We start from the raw sequence: 18018 nt of genomic DNA on the forward strand, positions 1-18018 counted from the left end.
GTTGGCTCCTGCCTTCTGTGCGAGAAATATGAGGGAGAACTGAGCAGTGGTATATTTCGATAGATATTTTGAAGATAAATCCTGTACAGGTTAAGTCAACATTTTACATAGTTTACATAGTTACGTAGCTAGTGTTACGTAGCAGAATCCTTGTAATTAGTGTAATATTACTTTCATGTTGAAGCTATATTGGAGGGTACTTGATTATTATGTCATGTTTTTTGTTCACGCCTTATCATGTCCCGATCTTATCAGATTATAGTGGGTCAACGTGAAGTAATAATGTGCCACTAACAGCACGCTATCGTATGCCTATAATTACCTAGATTATATTATATCACTAGAGTAACTCATTTAAATTTGTATAGTGATTAATTTACACCATCTGTCAATATAATAATAATATAACTTGTTGACGTTATTAAGGAAGTAAAACTAATGATTCGTAATTCTTTGGAAAATAAAAAGGAAACGAATAAATATATTTACTAAGGATAGTATTAACTATTAGCTAAACATTATCTACACGATACACATAGAACAAAAACAAAATAACCCTTGACAGAATTGAATTACGGTCTTAGTTTAATAAAATTAAGTCTGTAAATATAAAATCTAACGCATACAATTATTCCCACTGTCAATTTTGTTGTTCGTCTGTGTAGTCGAGCATACTGAAAAGCATCTTGTTGCTCAGTATCCTAACAAACTAACAAATTGTCTGTAATCTGACAGAGTTACCAATAACCGAGGGAGTGTGAACAGCATGGTGTTGTTTAATGGATGAAAGAACTTTAGTTCATCTGTTATAGTCCTGTCCTTGAGAATAAATCCAAACGCCACATTGACTTTGAACTTCTCGTTGTATTTTGCAACAACTTCTTCAGCTTCTTCAGTATTATCAGTGACCAGTGTACAAGGAAATAGTAAACATCTTTTAACCGACCTTGTTTCACACTTGTTTTAATAGTGCTCCAACTCCTGATATTGTCCAGTCTGGAACGGTCCATAACTAATAATATTGAGGTATACTGGCATCAAATATCCCGGCAATATTTATATTGATTGCCCTATTACTTTTTGTAACCAGTGTCACCCGCTTTATAACAAAGCGTATTGACATAAACTAAAGAGCCGCTACATTACGTGCAGCTACTCAATATATTATAGCAGTAGCAATCAGTTACAACTTTCAACACCAGAAGGATTTCCAGTCACCAGTGGTGTTCTGTAACTATCAGTATCTACACTCTTCCCTATTATAAAGTGGATGAAAAATCCCTCATAGTCACGGCAATTCATAACGCCCATCAGTTCTAGTTCTGGTCACGTGTTTATCCAAGGTCACGTGTTTATCCCAGGTCACAAGGCTCGTGGTCACGTGGTCACAAGGCTTATATATGTTTGTAGGTCTATTTCTAGGCACATGTTTATTGTTTATCCCAGGTCACAAGGCTTATTTGTCTCACCATACTCACCACACCGAGTAGACTTTTTGCCAACACGCTTTTTTCCTGTTTTGGTGTGCTTTCTAATTCTGGCTGTCCCGCTGTCCGGTGCCCTTTTTGATTCTGAATAATCTTTAGAGTCATTTTCATCGATATCTAATTTCCCTTCTTCATTTTCGGATTTCATCATCAGCTTTCATTCGGTTAAAAATGTTCACGAGATAATTGAAATTTTCATTGACATTGCAGAGTTTAGAAATATCTGCCGTCTGCGGTCAGTTCTCCTATATCATTTTTTAAAGAAACCGCTTAAAATGCCAAAATTTGTCTTAAATATGCCAAAAGCGTTTGAAAACCTTGGATTTTAGTGGTCTTTAGGCTTTTAAGCACTTTTTTTCAGAAAACTGCAGCACCATCCGCTATCGTTATGTTTCATTTCCGCATTCGTGTTCCTAACAAGTCTGCATATAGTTCATCGACAGTCAATTGAAGGAAATCCGCTTTCATTTGTACAGCATCTATTTAAATGCATCTGTAACTTGATCCTGTAAATCATTATATCCAGATCATCTGTTGAGAATTCGTTGGCTGCTTGAAACTTATTCTCAGTAGCATAATCGTAATCGCGACTCACAGAGAATTTTGCGAATCTATTACATTTATTTAGTATTATGCAATGGGATGGAAGTGCTTTAAACAGGTGTAGCCAGCCAAGAAGGACTTTTAAAAATTCTAAATGCAGAAAAAGCTCGAATATTCTCTTACTTCTCCAATTTCACTGTCCATACTGAACCCAAAGAATGAAAGGTGAATTGCAGAATGAATTACTCCCAGCAGTATCCCGGGAGGAGTTTTTAACACAAAACCCCTCGTGCTACGCACTTTAAGCTGAAATACAACCCGTGTATGTGCTGGCGTTTTGTGTGTTATATTCATTGTACTGTGTGTTATATATTATATTGTACTGACAGATGGTGTAATTAATTTCACTACGAAACAATTAAATGGGTTTCTCTAGTAATCCATTATCTATTATAGTCTATACGATAGCGTGCTGCTTACATTATTCCTCCACATTAACCCACTCTAATCTGGCAAGATCGGAACGCAATCATGAACAATGAACATGGCGTAATAATCAAATCCCTCCATTATTTAATGGCTTAAACCTGGAACATGATATCATACTAATTACAATACAAGGATACCGCCAGTTACAACCCGTAATACGCTGACTTTCATCACCTGTATGTTATACATCACTTTTCTTCAAAATGGCTTGTTGAAAACGCATCATAAACGACTAGTACTATGACTCATAGTACTAGAGTACTTATAGTAGTTTAAGATGCACTCGTGGTATGAGGTCATGTCTTCCTCCTATTTTTCTCACCCTGTTTTTGCTCTTTCCTGTTTATTTCTTTATCTGACGCTGTTTAACTTTGTTTCTGTTTTTTGTTTGTTTGTTTTGCAGCGGTTTCAGATCATTATCCCTTCGGTTCAATAATCAGACATCACGATGTTTCACATTTGCAATATTCTATATATCGGAAGAAATAAACGTGATTAATATGCAGCCGTGTTCGGTTCGGCATCTCAAACTTTTACATTTTCCAACTTGTGATTAAATGGAATTTACACATTATTTGGTATTTTTACAAAAATGTGACTTTAAACTTAGTATCTCACTTAGAGGAAGAAACTAAAGAAAACTAAAAGGAATGAAACTTTACAGATGAGGGGGCGAAGTTACAGTAATTCATCGTCGTCGCTAGACAGCATTAATAATGACGGTTGGTACTTTTTACACAGAATATAGTTATACATTAACGTAAATAGGTTCACATCTTTGCTTGTCAGGTACAACCTACAGACTTAGTATATATATATATATAGAGCTAGGGTATATAAAGTAAGGTTATATACAGTATATACAGTTATATACACATTTTGTTTTACTTTGATTGTGTAGTAAGAACAGGCTCTCAGTTGTTAGTTGTCTCCATAAAACATATGTACAGTGTATAATTATACACATTATGTAGTAAGAGCAGGCTCTCAGTAACTAATGGTAGAGTTGCATTAGTTGTTTCCAAAAAACCCTATAAAATCCTTTACCAAAGTGAATTTTCTTTGATTTCCCCAGTGTCATTTTGTCCGGTAACAGTTACAAAGCCGTCCACATGAGTCATGGCTACTCCTTTGTCTTCCTTATTTCTTATTCCACGATTGGGCTTCCATAGTAACATGCTATGTGTTGATGGCGCTGGACAGTGGCCCGCTATTCGCTAATCTCATCCTACTTTCCTTCTTTCAACTTTACCAGTTGGTTTCAGTACTACTACAGTACTACTACTACTGAGTACTGAACAAACTAATCTTTGGCTCACCATACATTATAGTGCTGCTTTTCCAGTATACCCAGGAGTAGTTTTGCCCCTAATAATATGCAACAGTGATGAGGGCAACGTAATCTTATCACTTTATTATAATATTAAACCATCTCTTGTTAGGACCAAATACTCCATCTCGTACTGCAGTACGTGCCGTCTAGTTAGCACCTCAGACCGTGTCACGTGAAGAGATCATAGCTAAACGAAATGTAACGAGTTACGTGATCGAAACATTGGATAAGATTTCTTCACGACTCGTCATTGACAAGTCCAGCATCAATGAGATCCAATGATTTCTCCATTGTAAAATCCGGATTAGAGTATTATTTATGAGTCGCATTGTTGTAATGTATTCCGTGTAAAATTATCTTTATCCCGGTTGTTGCGACAAGTAAAAATGCTCTTATTAGGGAAAGGAGTTTACTCGACGTTTCAATGTAACTACATCGTATTCATGATCTAAAAACAAGTGTTAAAAATTCAAAACGTAAAAAACATATGGAAAAATTTTACACGGAATACATTTCTCCATTGCTCGTCATTGAAAGAGCCAGCTATGATTAGTGTGAGGATAATTGTTTATTTGTTCTTGGAACGTAAGTTTTGTTCAGTGTGCTTGTTTTGTTTCCTCCTTCCTTGATCAAAGTGTTTTATAGACAAGTGTTATATATTATGTAAGTGCTGGTTTATTAGTTTATTAACCAAACTTGTGTTGCATCTAAAATTTTACATTCCGGAAGAACTCAACATGTATTGACCAGTTCATCAATGTTTAACTTTAAGAATAAGATCACGTAACGCGTTACTATACGTGTAACGCGTTACTATACGTGTAACGCGTTACTATACGTTACTATACGTGTAACGCGTTACGTAAAGTGTTACTATACGTGTAACGCGTTACATGCCTTCTAGCTAAGATGAAAAACTCCATCTCGTCCTGCGGGCTATCTGCAGTAAGTGCCGGCTACTTCTAGCTAGAACAAAAGGCCGGATCAGTTTCAGTGATACTAACTACGTGATAGTTACATAGTATGACTCATACGTACTGCGTTCTGTGATCTATCCGCAGCACGTTCCGTCTAACTAAAACGAGGACTCCATACCGTAATGTATTACGCGTTACGTGCCGTCTAGCTGAACTTCTTACTATGGCCTCTTTTTTATTGACCCTGGATTTGACTCTTTCTATAATTATGCCGCAATTTGGAGAATAATTTTGTCATTATCCTCGTGACGCATTTAATGACTCTTCTATCATCTCAAGTAGGTGACTGGGGAATGGATATTCAGGATACAATAGTATAGAAAATACTTGTAGAGTCTGGCGAACTCTATACACAGTCAGGCAGTGTTTCACAATCAATAAACACCATTGTGGTCTTGATTTCTTTGAGTTTCTAGGCTTTTAAAGTGCCTTTGAGCTTTTGTAAGGCAAAAATGTTTGATGTTGTAAGGTTGTAGAGCACCCTAGTCTAAAGCCATTGGCATTACGATTGCACTTATATTGTACAAGACTAAGCTAAATTCTGTTTAGCAGCATCTTACTCAGAGCTCTAATTAGAGTTCTCTTAACAGAGGGGGGGGGGGGGGGGGGGGGGTCAGTACACAAACGTTGGGTCTTATAAAATAGCCACGTATTATAGTTCAGACCTGTAGCTTTGCAGATGGTATACTGTAACTCATTCGAGTGTTACTTCATCTGTACCCGTCATCCATCATAACCTCAGGTGACATATCTTCATGACTTTAAGAGTTTAAGCTTTGCCTTCTTCAATATTCTTCTTTGCTCTACTAGAATAAGTTCTTCTAGAGTAAATTGACATTGCTCTATGTTAATTGAACTATGCCAGGGACTGGAAGCAAATGGCAAATTAGCCCCGAGGATATTTTTTTTCATGCGAGTTATCCATCTTTCATTTCAGAGCCTGAGTCAGCAGCACAAATGAGTAAGAATGTGAAATTAAATCTGAGCTTGAAGACGTCTCTTGCAGGTATGACGTTGATAAATAAAATAATGATAAAGTAAATACTTAAATTAACGTGATACCTCTGAATTTCTATTCATGTTGGGATATTGAATAATCGGATTTCAAACAGAATTTAATACAGACTAGTTTTCAATTTTTTTCCTTACATAATTTGAACGCATGTTATATTTCAGCTGAAATGGTAGACGTACTCAGAGACCAGCTCCAAACAGCCAAAGAACATTTTGCTAAAACAATCGAGGAGGTAAACCTGGAGATATCAAACTTTGTGGTGCCTGCAGCCACCGACATCAACATGATAAGCGAACATTTTGAAGATTTATTGCGGAATTCCTCTGTTGAGAAAGCCATCCACCAGCTCAGCAGTTATTAGCTAATGATTTAGAACTGTTAGGTAGAGGTACAACATCTATAGACATTCAGGCTATGATAGACAACATGCGGGTCAAGTTTGAAGCATCATCTTCCAAATTCCAAAACGAAACACCAGCTGATGTTGGAGTGAAGGCTTTGGAGGAAGCCATTTCAGAAGTTAAATTCGAGACACTGAAAGTGCTGAAACTTAAATTTCAGCTGATCAGATTGAAACATTTAATGTTGAAAGCGAAACATCAGACAGTGAAATCGAAGCACCAGAACTTGACTTCCAAACGACAGTCATTAAAATCAAACAAACTGTCAGACAAACCAATTTTTAATGATATCTACGATTGTAGTGAAAAACCAGCAAAGGAAGATGAAGAGTTTTTAGAAAAAGCAAGGAAGTTTTTTGAAGAGGCTTATGATGAACTGATGTTAGTCGAAATGAAAACACCAGATGTTGGAATCGAACTTCCAGATGTTGATGAGTTCTTAGAACAGGCAAAAGTATTTTTTGGAGAGGCCTACCAAGAGTTGATGTCAATTGAAATTGAAACACCCGCTGTAGAAATCGAAATTCCAGCTTTCGAAGAATTCTTAGAACAGTCCAAGATTTTCTTTGATAAAGCCTATGAGGAAATGAAGGAAGACGAAATGAAAGCACGAACCGATAAAATCGAAATTGCAACTGACCAGGTTCAAATGCCAGAATTCGAAATAGAAACACCAGATGATGACCTCAGAACATCAGGAATCGAATTTGGAACACCAGCTGCAGAAATCGAAATTCCAGTTTTTGAAGAACTTTTAGAACAGTCCAGGATTTTCTTTGAAGAAGCTTACAAGGCAATGACGTTCGACGAATTTAAAGAACCAACCTTTGAAATGGAAATTGCAGCTGACCTAGTTGCAACGCCAGAATTTGGAATAGAAACACCAGGATTAGATTTCGAAACACCAATTATTAATATCGAAAGACCAACTATTGAAATCGAAACACCAAATGTTGAAACCAAAGAACGAGCCATCGAATTAGAATCATCATGTGTTGAAATCGAAGAACTAGCAATCGATTTTGAAAATCCAGCAATCGATATCGAAACACCAGATGTTGAAATCGAAGAACCAGCAATCGAATTAGAATCACCAAGTGTTGAAATCGAAGAACCAGCAATCGATTTTGAAACACCAACGATTGATATCGAAACACCAAATGTTGAAATAGAAGAACCAACAATCGAATTAGAATCATCAAGTAATGAAATCGAAGAACCAGCAATCGATTTTGAAGCCCCAGCGATTTATATCGAAACACCAAATGTTGAAATCGAAACACCAGCAATCGAATTAAAAACAGCTGATTTTGAAATCGAAATTCCAGATTTTGAACCTGAAAGACCAGAGGCTGAGGTGGAAACAAAGACTTTGGATAAAGAAACGCCAGATATTCAAATCAAAATACCAGATGTCGAAATCAAAGCAACAGCTTTAGAGATAGAGATTCCAGCTGATCAGGTTGAAACATCAAATGTTAAAGATACAACACCAAATCTGGAAATCGAAGCACGGTGTGTCGAATTCGAAAGACAAGCTGAAGAATTTGAAACACCAACTGTTGAAATCGAAGCACCAGCTTTAGAGATAGAGATTCCAGCTGATCAGGTTGAACCACCAAATGTTGAAGATTTAACACCAGATTTGGAAATCGAAGCACCGTTTGTCGAATTTGAAAGACAATCTGAAGAATTTGAAACACCAGCTGTCGAAATCGAAGCACCAGCTTTAGAGATAGAGATTCCAGCTGACCAGGTTGAAACATCAAATGTTGAAGATTTAACACCAGGTTTGGAAATCGAAGCACCGTTTGTCGAATTCGAAAGACAAGCTGAAGAATTTGAAACACCAACTGTTGAAATCAAAGCACCAGCTTTAGAGATAGAGATTCCAGCTGATCAGGTTGAACCACCAAATGTTGAAGATTTAACACCAGGTTTGGAAATCGAAGCACCGTTTGTCGAATTTGAAAGACAAGCTGAAGAATTTGAAACACCAGCTGTCGAAATCGAAGCACCAGATTTAGAGATAGAGATTCCAGTTGACCAGGTTGAAACATCAAATGTTGAAGATTCAACACCAGATTCCAAAATTGAAGCATCGTTTGCTGAATTTGAAAGACAAGCTGAAGAATTTGAAACACCAGCTGTCGAAATCGGAGCACTAGCTTTAGAGATAGAGATTCCAGCTGACCAGGTTGAAACATCAAATATTGAAGATTTAACACCAGATTTCGAAATCGAAACATCGTTTGCTGAATTCGAAAGACCAGCTGGTGGTATGAAAATACCAGCTATCGATGATGTCGACCAGCCAACAAAATTATCATCCCATCTGACGGACATGAAGTCTAAAGTCGAAACACTAAAGTTCGAAATCGAAGACATTTTGTTAAATGCTACAGCACCAGTATTTGAAATTGAAAAGCTACCAATCGAAGCCGAAATCAGAGAGCCAGTTGTCGAATTGGAGTCACCTGCCATTGAAATCGAAAACCCGGTTGAAGAAACTGAAACACCAGTAGTTGAAATCAAAGCACCATCTGTAGAAGTCGAGATTCCAGCTGATCTGGTTGAAACACAAAATGTTGACGTTTTAACACCAGATTACGAAATCGAAGCACCTTTTGTCGAATTTGAAGCACCTGCAATCGAAATCGAAGCACCCTCTGTAGAAGTTAAAACACCAGCTGTAGAAATCGAAGCACCAGCTGTGGAAGTTGAAACACCAGCTATCGAAATCGAAGCACCAGCTGTTGAGATTGAAACACCAGCTTTCGAAATCGAAGCACCAGCTGTTGAGATTGAAACACCAGCTATCGAAATCGAAGCACTAGCTGTTGAGATTGAAACACCAGCCATCGAAATTGAAGCACCCTCTGTAGAAGTTGAAACACCAGCTATCAAAATCGAAGAACCAACTGTGGAAGTTGAAACACCAGCTGTAGAAATCGAAGCACCAGCTGTGGAAATTGAAACACCAGCTATCAAAATCGAAGAACCAACTGTGGAAGTTGAAACACCAGCTGTAGAAATCGAAGCACCAGCTGTGGAAATTGAAGAAAATGTGGTCAGGTCAACTGCAACAGTTAAAATTGAAACGGCGAAAGCGATTTGGGCAGAGGGTCCGGGATTGATGGACTGTTTTGAGGGTGATCAGGGTGACTTTCAAATATTTAACAAACATGCTGGACACGGTATACTGAGTGTGGAAGTGAAGGGATCCAAAGCCAAATCTCAAGTAACTGAATGGAAGGAAGCGAAGGAGACAGTTACCTGTAGATACAACCCAGAAGTAGCTGGAAAATACACTATCAACATCAAGTGGGAGGACGAGCACATCAAGGGCAGTCCATTCAAAATAAAAGTCAGGAAATGTCCAGTGAACCAAAAAGAAACACAAGCTGTTGAATTCGAAGCACCAGCAATTGACTTCGAAACGCCAGCTGTTGACATCGAATATCCAGCTGTTCAGGTTGAAATAGATACACCAGATATGGAAGTTCAAACACCAATCGTTGAGGTAGAACAACCAGCTCCTGAAATCAAAAGAACGTCGTCCCTCAAAAGAAGGGCCTCTAAACGATTATCGAAATTGTTTCGACCAGCCGCCAAAGTTGAGATGCCAGCTGACAAAGATGAATCACTGTCTCTTGAAATGGATGAACCAGCAATCGAATTGGAATCACCAACTATTAAATCCGAAGCTGCATCTGGCCAAATCGATACATCAGATGTTGATCTCGAAATACCAGTCGTCGAAGTGGAGCCATCAGCTCCTGAAATCAAAAGGACGTCTCTCAAAAGAAAGGCTTCTAAAAAATTATCGAAATTGTTTCGACCAGCCGCCAAAATTGAGATGCCAGCTAATGAACATGAATCACTGTCTCTTGAAATGGATGAACCAGCAATCGAATTGGAATCACCAACTATTGAAGCCGAAGCTGCATCTGGTCAAATCGAAGGACCAACTGTAGAAATTGAAATACCAATCATTGAATCCGAAGCTGCATCTGGCCAAATCGATACATCAGATGTTGATCTCGAAATACCAGTCGTCGAAGTGGAGCCATCAGCTCCTGAAATCAAAAGGACGTCTCTCAAAAGGACGGCTTCTAAAAAATTATCGAAATTGTTTCGACCAGCCGCCAAAATTGAGATGCCAGCTGATGAACATGAATCAATGTCTTTTGAAATGGATGAACCAGCAATTGAATTGAAATCACCAACCGTTATAGTTGAAACAGCTGCAATTGGCCAAATCGACGACGCATCAGCTGTAGAAATCAAAATTTCAACAAACCAGGTTGAAACTCCAGACGTTGACATCGATACACCAGATGTTGATCTCGAAACATCGATCGTCGAAGTGGAACCTTCAGCTCCCGAAATCAAGAGAACGTCTCTCAAAAGAAGGGCATCTAAACGATTATCGAAATTATTTCGACCAGCCGCCAAAATTGAGATGCCAGCTGATGAACATGAATCAATGTCTCTTGAAATGAATGAACCAGCAATTGAATTGGAATCACCAACTGTTGAAGTAGAAGCAGCTGCAATTGGTCAAATCGATGAAGCACCAGCAGTAGAAATCGAAATTTCAACAAACCAGGTTGAAACTCCAGACATTGACATCGATACACCAAATGTTGATCTCGAAACATCGGTCATTGAAGTGGAACCTTCAGGTCCTGAAATCGAAAGAACGTCTCTTAAAAGAAGGGCATCTAAACGATTATCGAAATTGTTTCGACCAGCCGCCAAAGTTGAGATGCCAGCTGATGAACATGAATCAATGTCTCTTGAAATGAATGAACCAGCAATTGAATTGGAATCACCAACTGTTGAAGTTGAAGCAGCTGCAGCTGGCCAAATCGACGAAGCACTAGCAGTAGAAATCGAAATTTCAACAAACCAGGTTGAAACTCCAGACGTTGACATCGATACACCAAATGTTGATCTCGAAACACCAGTCGTCGAAGTGGAACCTTCAGCTCCTGAAATCAAAAGAACGTCTCTCAAAAGAAGGGCATCTAAACGATTATCGAAATTGTTTCGACCAGCCGCCAAAGTTGAGATGCCAGCTGATGAACATGAATCAATGTCTCTTGAAATGGATGAACCAGCAATTGAATTGGAATCACCAATTACTGTTGAAGTTGAAGCACACGCTGTTGGCCAAATCGACGAAACAACAGCAGTAAAAATCGAAATTTCAGCTGACCAGGTTGAATTGCCAAATGTTAATATCGAAACGCCTGCAGTTGTTGAAGTGGAACCTCTAGCTCCCGGAATCGAGAGAAAATCTTTTAAAAGAAGGGCTTCTAAACGGATTTCAAAATTGTTTAAACCAACGACCAAAATTGAAAAGCTAGCTGACAAAGATGAAACACCTGTTGAAATTGAAACATTAGGAATCGAATTGGAATCACCAACTATTGAAGTTGAAGCACATGCAGTTGGCCAAATCGACGAAGCAACAGCAGTCAAAATCGAAATTTCAGCTGACCAGGTTGAATTGCCAAATGTTGAAATCGATACACCAGATGTTGATTTCGAAGCACCAGTCGTCAAAGTGGAACCTCTTGCTCCCGGAATCAAGATAAAATCCTTCAAAAGAAGGGCTTCTAAACGGATTTCAAGATTGTTTCGACCAGCTGCCAAAATTGAAATGCCAGCTGATGAACATGAATCACTATCTTTTGAAGTAGATACACCAGCAAATGAATTGGAATCACCAAATGTTGAAGAAGATGAAGTAACAGCTGCGGAAATGAAAATTTCAGCTGACCAGGTTGAATTGACAGATGTTGAAATCGAAACACCAGATTTTGATTTCGAAGCACCAATCGTTGAAGTGGAACCTCCAGCTCCCGAAATCAAGAAAACATCTCTCAAAAGAAGGGCTTCTAAACGGATTTCAAAATTATTTCGACCAGCCGTCAAAATTGAAAAACCACTGTCTTTTGAAATGGATGCACCAAAAATCGAATTGGACTCTCAAACTTTTGAAGTTAAAGCTTCTGTAGATGGCCAAATCGAGGCACCAGCCGTAGACAATGTTTCAGCGGAGCAAGTTGAAACGCCAGATGTTATAATTGAAACACCAGATGTTGAAATCGAAACACCTACCGTCGAAGTGGAGTCTCTAGCTCCCGAAATCAAGAAAACGTCTCTCAAAAGAAGGGCTTCTAAACGAATTTCAAGACTGTTTCGACCAACCGCCAAAATTGAAAAACCAGTTGATGAACATGAATCAATGTCTCTTGAATTGGATGCACCATCAATTGAATTGGAGTCACTAACTGTTGAAGATGAAGTACCATCTGTAAAAATACAAATTTCAGCAAAACAGGACGATACACCAGACCTTGAAATCGATACACCAGACGTTGAAATCGATACACCAGACGTTGAAATCGATACACCAGATGTTGATCTCGAAACGTCAGTCTTTGAAGTGGAACCACCAGCTCCCGAAATCAAGAAAACATCACTCAAAAGAAAGGCTTCTAAACAGATTTCAAAATTATTTCGACCAGCTGCCAAAATTGAAAAACCAGTTGATGAACAGGAATCAATGTCTCTTAAAGTGGAAGCCCCTGCAAACGAATTTGAATCTCCAACTTTTGAAGTTGAAGCTTCAGTAGATGGCCAAATAGAAGCACCAGCTGTAGAAATCGAAATTTCAGCTGAGAAGATTGAAACACCAGATGTTGAAATCGAAACACCTACCGTCGAAGTGGAGTCTTCAGCTCCTGAAATCGAAACAACTCCTATCAAAAGAAAGAAATCAGGACGATTTTCACGATTGTTTCGACCAGCCACCAAAATTGAGCTGCCAGCTGACGAAGATGAAACACCAGCTGTTGGAATAGAAGCCCCAGAAATAGAATTGGACTCTCCAAGTTCTGAAGCTAAAGCTTCTGTAGATAACCAAATAGAAGCACCAGCTGTAGAAATCGAAATTTCAGCTGAGAAGATTGAAACACCAGATGTTGCAATCGAAACACCAGATGTTGAACTCGAAACACCTACTGTCGAAGTGGAGTCTTCAGCTCCTGAAATCGAATCAACTCCTATCAAAAGAAAAAAATCGGGACGATTTTCACGATTGTTTCAACCAGCCGCCAAAATTGAGCTGCCAGCTGACGAAGATGAAACACCAGCTGTTGGAATGGAAGCCCCAGAAATAGAATTGGACTCTCCAAGTTCTGAAGTTAAACGTTCAGTAGATGGCCAAATAGAAGCACCAGCTGTAGAAATCGAAATTCCAGCTAATAAGATTGAAACACCAGATGTTGAACTCGAAACACCAGATGTTGAAATCGAATCACCAGATGTTGAACTTGAAACAACTACCGTCGAAGTGGAGTCTTCAGCTCCTGAAATCAAAACAACTCCTATCAAAAGAAAGAAATCGGGACGATTTTCACGATTGTTTCGACCAGCTGCCAAAATTGAGCTGCCAGCTGACGAAGATGGATCACCAGCGGTTGGAATGGAAGCCCCAGAAATAGAATTGGACTCTCCAAGTTCTGAAGTTAAACCTTCAGTAGATGGCCAAATAGAAGCACCAGCTGTAGAAATCGAAATTCCAGCTAATAAGATTGAAACACCAGATGTTGAACTCGAAACACCTACCGTCGTAGTGGAGTCTTCAGGTCCTGAAATCGAATCAACTCTTACCAAAAGAAAAAAATCTGGACGATTTTCACGATTGTTTCAACCAACCGCCAAAATTGAGCTGTCAGCTGACGAAGATGGGACATCAGTTGTTGGAATGGAAGCCCCAGAAATAGAATTGGACTCTCCAAGTTCTGAAGTTAAAGCTTCTGTAGATGGTCAAATAGAAGCACCAGCTGTAGAAATCGAAATTCCAGCTAATAAGATTGAAACACCAGATGTTGAAATCGAATCACCAGATGTTGAAATCGAATCACCAGATGTTGAACTCGAAACACCTACCGTCGAAGTGGAGTCTTCAGCTCCTGAAATCAAAACAACTCCTATCAAAAGAAAGAAATCGGGACGATTTTCACGATTGTTTCGACCAGCCGCCAAAATTGAGCTGTCAGCTGACGAAGATGGGACATCAGTTGTTGGAATGGAAGCCCCAGAAATAGAATTGGACTCTCCAAGTGCTGAAGTTAAAGCTTCTGTAGATGGTCAAATAGAAGCACCAGCTGTAGAAATCGAAATTCAAGCTAATAAGATTGAAACACCAGATGTTGAACTCGAAACACCAGATGTTGAACTCGAAATTTCAGCTGAGAAGATTGAAACACCAGATGTTGAAATCGAATCACCAGATGTTGAAATCGAATCACCAGATGTTGAACTTGAAACACCTACTGTCGAAGTGGAGTCTTCAGCTCCTGAAATCGAAACAACTCCTATCAAAAGAAAAAAATCGGGACGATTTTCACGATTGTTTCAACCAGCCACCAAAATTGAGCTGCCAGCTGACGAAGATGAAACACCAGCTGTTGGAATGGAAGCTTCAGAAATAGAATTGAACTCTCCAAGTTCTGAAGCTAAAGCTTCTGTAGATGGCCAAATAGAAGCACCAGCTGTAGAAATCGAAATTTCAGCTAATAAGATTGAAACACCAGATGTTGAAATCGAAACACCAGATGTTGAAATCGAAACACCTACTGTCGTAGTGGAGTCTTCAGGTCCTGAAATCGAAACAACTCCTATCAAAAGAAAGAAATCGGGACGATTTTCACGATTGTTTCGACCAGCCGCCAAAATTGAGCTGCCAGCTGACGAAGATGGATCACCAGCGGTTGGAATGGAAGCCCCAGAAATAGAATTGGACTCTCCAAGTTCTGAAGCTAAAGCTTCTGTAGATGGCCAAATAGAAGCACCAGCTGTAGAAATCGAAATTTCAGCTAATAAGATTGAAACACCAGATGTTGAAATCGAAACACCTACTGTCGTAGTGGAGTCTTCAGGTCCTGAAATCAAAACAACTCCTATCAAAAGAAAGAAATCGGGACGATTTTCACGATTGTTTCGACCAGCCGCCAAAATTGAGCTGCCAGCTGACGAAGATGGGACATCAGTTGTTGGAATGGAAGCCCCAGAAATAGAATTGGACTCTCCAAGTTCTGAAGTTAAAGCTTCTGTAGATGGTCAAATAGAAGCACCAGCTGTAGAAATCGAAATTCCAGCTAATAAGATTGAAACACCAGATGTTGAAATCGAAACACCAGATGTTGAAATCGAAACACCTACTGTCGTAGTGGAGTCTTCAGGTCCTGAAATCAAAACAACTCCTATCAAAAGAAAGAAATCGGGACGATTTTCACGATTGTTTCGACCAGCCGCCAAAATTGAGCTGCCAGCTGACGAAGATGGATCACCAGCGGTTGGAATGGAAGCCCCAGAAATAGAATTGGACTCTCCAAGTTCTGAAGCTAAAGCTTCTGTAGATGGCCAAATAGAAGCACCAGCTGTAGAAATCGAAATTTCAGCTAATAAGATTGAAACACCAGATGTTGAAATCGAAACACCTACTGTCGTAGTGGAGTCTTCAGGTCCTGAAATCAAAACAACTCCTATCAAAAGAAAGAAATCGGGACGATTTTCACGATTGTTTCGACCAGCCGCCAAAATTGAGCTGCCAGCTGACGAAGATGAACACCAGCTGTTGGAATAGAAGCCCCAGAAATAGAATTGGACTCTCCAAGTTCTGAAGCTAAAGCTTCTGTAGATGGCCAAATAGAAGCACCAGCTGTAGAAATCGAAATTTCAGCTAAGAAGATTCAAACACCAGATGTTGAGATCGAAACACCAGATGTTGAACTCGAAACACCTACTGTCGAAGTGGAGTCTTCAGCTCCTGAAATCGAAACAACTCCTATCAAAAGAAAGAAATCAGGACGATTTTCACGATTGTTTTGAGCAGTTGTCAAAATTTAAATTCCAGCTGACGAAGATGGAACACACAACTGTTGAAATCGAAGAATTAGCTGTAGAAATTGAAATTGAAGGTCCAGATGTTGAACTCGAAACAAGTTTTAGAGACTTATAATGCTGAGTAGCTAATTTAAGTTAAAAGTCAGACAACGTCTTGACAACGTCTTGACAACGTCTTGACAACGTCTTGACAACGTCTTGACAACGTCTTGACAACGTCTTGACAACGTCTTGACAACGTCTTGACAACGTCTTGACAACGTCTTGACAACGTCTTGACAACGTCTTGACAACGTCTTGACAACGTCTTGACAACGTCTTGACAACGTCTTGACAACGTCTTGACAACGTCTTGACAACGTCTTGACAACGTCTTGACAACGTCTTGACAACGTCTTGACAACGTCTTGACAACGTCTTGACAACGTCTTGACAACGTCTTGACAATGTCTTGACAACGTCTTGACAACGTCTTGACAACGTCTTGACAACGTCTTGATAACGTCTTGACAACGTCTTGACAATGTCTTGACATTGTCTTGATAACGTCTTGACAACGTCTTGACAATGTCTTGACAACGTCTTGATAATGTCTTGACAACGTCTTGACAACGTCTTGACAACAGATCAGACATAGTGAGATGAGTTTAAGATATCCAGACTATATTCATGGCTGTACGGTACAGTAGTACCGTTTGAACTGTACATTGTGAATTAATTTAATGGTATTTGATATCAATTTCGTTGCTCTATAATACTATATCATATTTGTGAATAAATTATGTACAGAATGTTTGTGATCAGTTAAACATGAAAGTGAAACTAACGGGCATCTTCTAATTGACTTTTTAAAACTTTCTTTTTATTTTTAGAAGCTATAAATTTTATTGTGAATTACATTTAGATACAAATATTGTATGATTGTTTAAAAAGAAACAAAAAGTGAAACTTCTGCATTTGAAAAACAAGCTCTTTACACAGTAAAAACATATTGAAGCATCGCATGAAGCAGTTGAAATCAAAACATCAGCGGCTAAATAGTAGGCTTAACGGGCAAAAATGTCAATTGTCTGCTACCTACTTACCTAGGTTTGGCAGTACAAATCATCAGCCACAATAGTATAAATATAATGTACATAGATCCACAATCCACTTTAAAATACAGTTGTGCTAGAACGGAGCTCGAGCTAAGCTTGTTGAGTTATGATGATTTAAAGTTTTTGCATGCAGTGTGCATGGGAGGACTGCAATAACATTAAATGTCCTAATGCCCACAGCAGGCTTAGTAAATGTGACGGCTCTTACTAATTCGCTCGCCCAAAAATTTCACCTGACTTTGGTTTTTATGGTTTTGCAGCCGTACAAAACGGTTTTACATAAACCCTAATCCCAACCCTAACCCTAACCATAACCCCGAAGCTATCCATAACCCGTACCACAACCCTAACCCTAACCTGAGCCCTAAACAATCGAATTCATGTTTCACTAGCCTGTCACGTGACCAAAACGGTTTTTTGAGCGAATAGAATAGAATTAGTAGGAGCGAATTAGTAAGAGCCCATTTTGCTCCTACTAAATCGCTCCTACTAAAACTCTCCAGGGAAGCATTTTTACCCTGTCCCTACGTCATGGCGGGTGATTCGGGATCAGCGTCCAAAAATACACCGATTCAGAGCAATTTCATACCCAAAGGGCCTTTTCACTTAAGAATTTTCTTTTTTTGGGCGAGCCCGTGGTCACTGAGAGGAAAGTAATATTATTATTTGGTAGTCAGCTTTTATCGCATCAAAAAATATCCGTCACAACTGCAGATACAGCCGATTAAAATAGTAAAATGTAGCTCGCA

At 39.1% G+C, this 18018-nt stretch overlaps 2 protein-coding genes across 2 annotated transcripts in view; one reads left to right on the top strand and one right to left on the bottom strand.

Moving 5' to 3' along the window:
* Positions 1–18018, bottom strand: part of LOC134824618 (calcineurin subunit B type 1-like) — a 132166-nt gene that overhangs the window by 103760 nt on the left and 10388 nt on the right. The window lies entirely within an intron of this gene.
* LOC134824543 (neuroblast differentiation-associated protein AHNAK-like) lies at positions 6271–15912 on the top strand. Its single transcript, XM_063836452.1, has one exon. The coding sequence runs from the start codon at positions 6271–6273 to the stop codon at positions 15910–15912; it is 9642 nt and encodes a 3213-aa protein (XP_063692522.1).

This window comes from Bolinopsis microptera, chromosome 12 (genome assembly GCF_026151205.1).
Source record: "Bolinopsis microptera isolate Bmic1 chromosome 12, MBARI_Bmic_1.0, whole genome shotgun sequence".
Taxonomy (NCBI): Eukaryota; Metazoa; Ctenophora; class Tentaculata; order Lobata; family Bolinopsidae; genus Bolinopsis; species Bolinopsis microptera.

Coding starts and splice junctions, on each gene's coding strand:
- LOC134824543 (XM_063836452.1), top strand. CDS start 6,271: ATGCGGGTCAAGTTTGAAGCATCATCTTCCAAATTCCAAAACGAAACA.